General features: G+C 39.5%; 1 protein-coding gene across 1 annotated transcript; it reads right to left on the bottom strand.

Moving 5' to 3' along the window:
* Positions 1-3,831: 3,831 nt before the first annotated feature.
* LOC141443622 (cytochrome P450 6B2-like) lies at positions 3,832-6,328 on the bottom strand. Its single transcript, XM_074108963.1, has 2 exons — positions 5,779-6,328; positions 3,832-4,067 (listed from the first exon to the last, which is right to left on the bottom strand). The coding sequence occupies exons 1-2, from the start codon at positions 6,220-6,222 to the stop codon at positions 4,050-4,052; spliced, it is 462 nt and encodes a 153-aa protein (XP_073965064.1). The 5' UTR covers positions 6,223-6,328; the 3' UTR covers positions 3,832-4,049.
* Between the last annotated feature and the right edge of the window lie 712 nt (positions 6,329-7,040).

The raw sequence follows: 7,040 nt of genomic DNA, 5'->3' as shown, positions 1-7,040 counted from the left end.
AAGTTTTTGACTCATTTTCAGTGGTCGGATTGGCTTGTACCTAATTTGGTATTGTAGGTTGGATGACAATAAATAAATATAAATAAATAAATATCACGGGACAATTCACACCAATTGACCTAGTCCCAAAGTAAGCTTAGCAAAGCTTGTGTTATGGGTACAAAGCAATGGATAAATATAATTATAATTATAGATATAGATACTTACTTAAATACATATTAAACACCCAAACAGACCCGACGGGAATCGAACCCGGGACCTCAAGCTTCGTAGTTAGGTTCTCTAACCACTAGGCCATCTGGTCAATAAAACAAAATAAAAGTACCTACAGTTAACAAAAAGTAGGTAAAGTCAGTAAAAAAGCTTGTACTTACCTATAATGAGAAATGTTTTTTTAACAGAAACCTACGTTTCTGTAGTCTAAATATATATAAAGCACTAGGATCAAGCCCCAGCACGGGTAAAATTCAAAATAACCCTTTCATAATAACCTACCTCCTTTGGACAGTCGCGTAGTCGGGTAAAAAGGTCTCAAGGGCACTTCGCACACATTTTTCAGCTCCTTTTCCCTAAAACTGCAGGGCTAGTACGAAACTCGAAACTCGAAGTTCGTATCGTACCGTCCCTCTCGCTCTCGTATTAAATAGTATAAGTGTCAGAGGAACCGCACGACACGAACTTAAAGTTTCGAGTTTCGTAGTAGCCCTGCCCTTCAATGGCAAAACGCTGCAACTCGAGTTACAGCGTTTTGCGTTGCCATGCATAAAACGATTCCTCATGATCATACCTATAAAAGACTTTTAAAATATATTTTCTAGTTTAGACTGTATAAAACTGGCAAGACGCGGTAACTGGTAACTGCATATAACTAGCCAAAACATCATAACTGCTGTAAGTGTAAGAAACGGGGGAACGCGATTTATCTACTTGCAGCGTTCTGCACTACCACAGTGTAAGAAATGTAAGTTCTTAGACTTTGACACTACGTAAAAGCGGCCGCACTGCAACGTTTGATCGACAGAGCGAGAGGTTTGGCGTGCGACAAGAGGCGATAGTGACGCGTCGCCATAAAATCAAATCAATTTGAATTAGTCGCGCGATCGGTAACGTCATGTCTAATGTAAATAGCGAGGAATTTATTTCTAGTGTGCAAGCTAGACAACCTATCTTTTTTTTTATTCGATTGGATGGCAAACGAGCAAGTGGGTCTCCTGATGGTGCGAGATCACCACCGCCCATAAACATCTGCAACACCAGGGGTATTGCAGACGCGTTGCCAACCTAGAGGCCTAAGATGGGATACCTCACGTGCCAGTAACTTCACCGGCTGTCTTACTCTCCACGCCGAAACACAACAGTGCAAGCACTGCTGCTTCACGACAGGATTAGCGAGCAAGATGGTGGTAGCAATCCGGGCGGACCTTTTACAAGGTCCTACCACCTGCATTCTGCAGGATGGATGTCAAAGCATTCGAAAGATAAGGATAGACTGATGTGGGTTTCCAAATTATGGAAGGAAATACAATCAATCTTCCCGGAGCATACAGGTATTAAGGTTCGAGTAAAGGTGATAAAATTCACCATAGTCACTTCTTTTTAGGGTTCCGGAGACAAAATGGCACAAACGGAACCTTTATAGTTTCGTAAAGTCCGTCTGCCTGTATGTCTGTCTGTCTGGCTGTCCGTCCGTTCGTATGTTACTCGAAAACTACAAGATGTATGGTATCAATGAAATTTGGAGTACAGACGTCTTGTCAAAGCCGCTATTTAGTTTTGTAGTTAAATTACAAAAATAAATATTATTTATAGGGGGGGGGGGGCACTCCATACACGTAACAGATATTGAAATTTGTGGCACATAGTTCAACAGCTCTTTTGAAAAGATAGTAAGGTTTCTCAAAAACTTTTTTGATTAAGTGAAGATTTCCGGAAATAATCGCTCCCAAAGTAGCAAAAATTGTGCCCCCCCCCTCTATCTTGTAAACCGTTTGTTCAAAAAATAAGCATAAAATATGGAAAGGTAACTTGATAAATACTTTCAACGAAAATTGGTTTAAACATGATCGGATATACCGTTTTTGAGTTATTTCCGAAAAACTGCGCTTCCTAACAAAAGGACGTAAGTGCTGTGAAGAACTAAAGATACGCTCTTTTTCTGGTAATAAATTTTAAGACTGTAGTAAGTGTTTTAATTGTGTTATTATAACGCACATAATATTAGGTACTCGTTTTTTTTATTTATGCCATGGACCATTCTCTCTTAAGTTTCATCGATGAGTTTTCGAGCAGAAACATATTAATTGGATCAGAAATATCCATGGCGATCACGTTTTTCGACTGCTCACTATGTAAAATGCAACTAGAAAAACTATATCAAAACTTCCATACAATGTCGGGTGGATCTAGTCCCGTATCTGCTATGAAAAGGGGAAATACCTATCTTAGTAAAAAAAAAGATAATTTAGGCCTTTTGAAGTTCATGATATCAAACAGAAGACTTGCAAGATGTAAGTATCTTCGAGAGAACATGTTAGCTGTTGAGATATGGCGTTATATGTCTTCTTGGTGGAACAACGAAACAAAAACGACAGCAAGCATTTTGGAAACGCTCAACCAAACGACGAGTCGCCGACTGCAACCTTGGTCCGTATACTAATTTGACCTTAGACAGAATCAGTGACTCACAAAGTGTAATATGCATTTTCTCACAAAGGAGGTTTCGAGTCTGATATAAGACTTTTAGGCGATAGAAGTATGACTTGACCAAACCTATAATATGACTTTAAAAGTATAGTTCGCTGTCAAATAGAATACCCAAATTTCTTGCGCGCGTTCAAAAAATTTACAGTCAATCGGATCAGAATTCGATATAGCACTTCTCTGTTGCTTTGAGCTGAGATCATAGGACCTATGTCACAATACAAGTAATATAATAGTTACTTGTATTGTGCTTATGTGAGTTTAACAAAAGCCCATTTCTAATCGCTCATAATGATACGATACCCTATCAAGATCTTCACAATGGTTAACAGTTCCCTTCTGGCGATAAGCGCTTTCCTCAACCCACTCTTACAAAAACTTACACCATAACCGGCTGCAGTTTCATCTCATCACACAAGGTCTTAATTCTAAAACTGAAAACCTCAGACACCACAACTAGTTACTTATCATTTTTTTAATTATGTAAAAAAAAATCGTTGCTAAATCAGTAATTCTATTTGGTTACTCATTCTACACAAGTTCTACACTCTTAATTTGTTTTGCGGTTTTTGCTTCGCGGTTAAAAGAAAATTATACTGATAGAAAAACGGCCAGTTTTAAATTATCTAAATAGTATATACCAACAATGTATTTCTCGACGACTGGCCTCAGGCTGGGAGACTACTCCGAAATTAGAAAATCGAAGTTCGTATTGTGCCGTCCCTCGCACTCTCTTATTAAGTAAATAATATTAGCATCGGCGGGATTTTCGAATTTCGAAGTAGCCCTGCTGCTTTGGTTGGGGGGAAATGGAGGACTTGGGGGGGGAGACTTTTGCCCACCAGTGGGACATCAATCCAGGCTGATAATAATAAAAATAGTACCAACAATTCGTTAAAATATTACTTAGCAAACGCTGTATTCGTAACTTTTAGACTGGTCACAGTAAAAATGGAATTTAAAAAAACACAAACTGCTTTAAAGTATAATCGATTCTACTCTCGATTCGGAACAAAATACTTTCAGGTTTTCATGCAGTTATTTAATTACGTCTTGTATGTATGTTTTTGTTTTTCGGGATTTATGTCGGTGCTGCCGCCATCATTTTGCATTTTCACCACACGAAGCTTACTGGTTTTTCGAAAGCTAAACGCTTTAATCTTTTCTGTACGAAAGTAAAAAAAAAAACAATCATTTGTTTTTTCTAAAAGTCAAAGACAAAGGCACTCCTCCCTTAATGCTCTGGACTACGTGTCCCGCAGGATCCTTCAAGGGTGTCCTGAGGGTGTTCGCCGAGGGTGCCACCTGGAACTGGCTTAGGAGCGCCGCCAGCCCCGCCAGCGACTGCATCAGCCCCAGACGCTCGCCTGCGAACGTTAATTAAGGCCAATGGTATTTTTAAAACGCTTTGAACTATTTCGTCACTTTTCTACCAGCTTTTTGAATATCTTCGGCGCCATAAACGCATGTCACCACACACTGGTTGAAGACCACTGTGTGATACTTAACATCGATGACACATGGATTCGGGACGTGGTGCTTCACTATATGCCTTATAAATAGGCTAACAGTTGGTCACAGAACAGAGCTATGATGGAGAGTACTCCCATATGCTCGGGGTTTCTCTGCGGGATCGAATCAGAAATGAAGAGATACGGTAGAAGAACGAGGGTCACCGACATAGCCAAGCGAATTAGCTCGTTGAAGTGACAATGGGCCTGCCAATATAGCACTTGTAGATAGCCGTTGAGACTGAAAAGTTCTCGATGGAGACAGCGGATCCGTAACCGCAGCGAAGGAAGTCCACCAACGAGGTTGACTTGGTTCAAGCCGCGGGTTTACGGTCAACCAAAGCAACTGTAGGTCTATGGGGGAGGTCTACATCCAACAGTGGATATGGCTAATAATATGATGATGATAAAACGCATGTCGTCTGTTCAAAAAAAAACTACCCCGTCTACTTAGGCTCTCAGCTTGTAAAAATGGAATCAAGAAAATAAAAAGGAAAAAGTTTATTAATTAATTCAGTAAGACTAGTACCATTCGTCAGTCATAAAAATTTAATAATAATAGGCCTTGACATCTTTTATTTACAAATGATTAAAGTAGCATCACGACGACACTTGCGCTCGTGACTAAATAGGCCGATTCGGGATGGGATCCCCCGGCCGCACAAGACTCGATACAAACCGTACTGCGGCTTAATAATTCCTTGACCAATAAATTGTATTTTTATGTTAATAAATAAATAAATCATAACACAACATAAACAATGTGTTGACAATCGCACAATTTAGATTTAGACCAAAAAAAATCAACAACCCTGGCAATCTATGAGCTGATCAATATTATTAGCCAGTGTAGGAATAATAGGGTCCCAGTTTCCGCGATCTTTATACTCAGATATGTCGAAAGCATTTGATCGAGTCTGTCACAAAAAGCTTTAGGCTAAGCTCTACAGCTATGGTATCACAGGCAACTGCTACTCGTGGCTTTTACCACAAATACATTTAAGTCAAATTATCAATATCAAGGACTGGAGTACCTTAGGGAAGTATCCTGGGTCCTTTGCTGTTTCTTGCGTTTATCAATGACTTACCTACTATCAATAAAAAAAGGATAAAATATTGCTATTCGCAGATGATTACTCAATTGTAGTGCGCAGTGATCAATGCAATCAAAATTATTGTGATGAAGTCAACCAGGTCTTTCGTGATGTAAATGTTTGGATGGAAAATAATGATCTCTAGGTTAAGTTTCATGCGGCGCAGGGTAATGCAACACATATCAAGGTCAGCTACAAGGGCTGTGGCTTGGAAAATGTTAATGGGACTAAATTTCTGGGCATATTTCTCGATTGTCACACTAACTGGCAAAATCATGTGGATCATGTGGTCATGACACCTCCAGAAGATTCCGAAAAGTCTGCTCTTCTAGCATTTCATTCCTATGTTATGTCACACCTGCGCTATGGAGTGATTCTATGGAGCAATGCTAGTGATATAATTAGAGTTTTTAAATGCAGAAAAGATGCCTCCCGCCCGCGCGCGCCATGTGCTGCAGGCGCTCAGTCCTCACCACGATCAGCGGGAACATCGCCTTCAGCTTGCCCGAGGTGAACGCCGGCGTCAGCCGCTGACGCAGCAGCTTCCACAGGTCACCATCGGCAAAGAACAAGTTCTTCAACATCGGTTCGGTAACATCCCTATGATAATTGATTCCTCGACGATAGAAATACTGGAAGTCTGTCACTAGCACATGCTTTACAAGCTCCGGGTCTCTCAAAACAACAGCTGGCTCTCTCGAAAAATAGTACGCAACGAGCTTCTCTTCTGGATATTTCTTGTAAAGTTCCGTGAAGTATTCCGTCATGCTCATCTTCTGTCTGATGATTCTTCCCACGCTTCCGACGAATGGTAGCGGCTTCTCATGGCGGATGTCTTTCTTCTCCCAGTAGTCAAGGCCTTGTGTGCTGAATACATACAATACCAAAACAACAGCGATTACCACTAGCTCTATCATGTTTATGCCACGGTCTTAATCTAATTTTAGTTTTAATTGCGTTACAAGGTCGGACATTTCGATCATTTCATAATTTGATGATAACGGTAACGTCAAGTCACGGCAGTGCGAGCGGTCGCTAAGTACTCAGCGAGCAAGCACGCACTGCCACTATACTAACGCAAACAATCACAATTTTCGCTGCAAAACTTATCTTTAAATAAGAACTTTATCGCATATTATACAAGTACCTTTTAAATCCACATACATCTTGTTTTTAATTGGTTCACTATAATATTAACATTTTTTTAGTCTGCTTTACTTTAACTTTACGCATATTTTATTTTTTATTTTAAATGAACGCAAAATAAAATGTTAATCCAAGGCAAGGACAACACATCAGTGAAAACCGCATCCTTCTACGTTGAGTGGTTTCTGAGATTAGCGTGTGCAAAATGCACAAGCAAAAAGACAATTATTCTAAAAATCCTTGTATTGGGTTCTATTTGCGCTAATATAGGCCCCCAGTAACAGTTTTTCTTAAATATTTCCAATGCACAGACACCGACTTTCTACAGATTTATTATACCTATGTATAGATAGAAGATAGATAATATTATATTAAATGGCCGCAATTGCAACTAAGTACCTGATCGCATAAGTGCTCCATGCATTACTTACTGCATGTTATTGCAAAAAAAACTTTCCTTTGACGCCGATTAACTAAATGAGGTCGTTTGTTGAGTTTTCATTATGTTTTTTACACAAGTAAATAAGTAACATTATTTCTAGTCTAATCACGCGATCCAATTGTTATTCAAGGAAAGAACTATTACTAT

Source organism: Choristoneura fumiferana, chromosome 27 (assembly GCF_025370935.1).
Source record: "Choristoneura fumiferana chromosome 27, NRCan_CFum_1, whole genome shotgun sequence".
NCBI classification, from domain to species: domain Eukaryota; kingdom Metazoa; phylum Arthropoda; class Insecta; order Lepidoptera; family Tortricidae; genus Choristoneura; species Choristoneura fumiferana.
The sequence above is the reverse complement of the archived record's forward strand: the minus strand, read 5'-3'. Positions and strand labels throughout refer to the sequence as shown.

What these genes read in the sequence shown, in the direction of transcription:
- LOC141443622 (XM_074108963.1), bottom strand. Translation starts at nt 6,222, where the DNA reads ATGATAGAGCTAGTGGTAATCGCTGTTGTTTTGGTATTGTATGTATTC.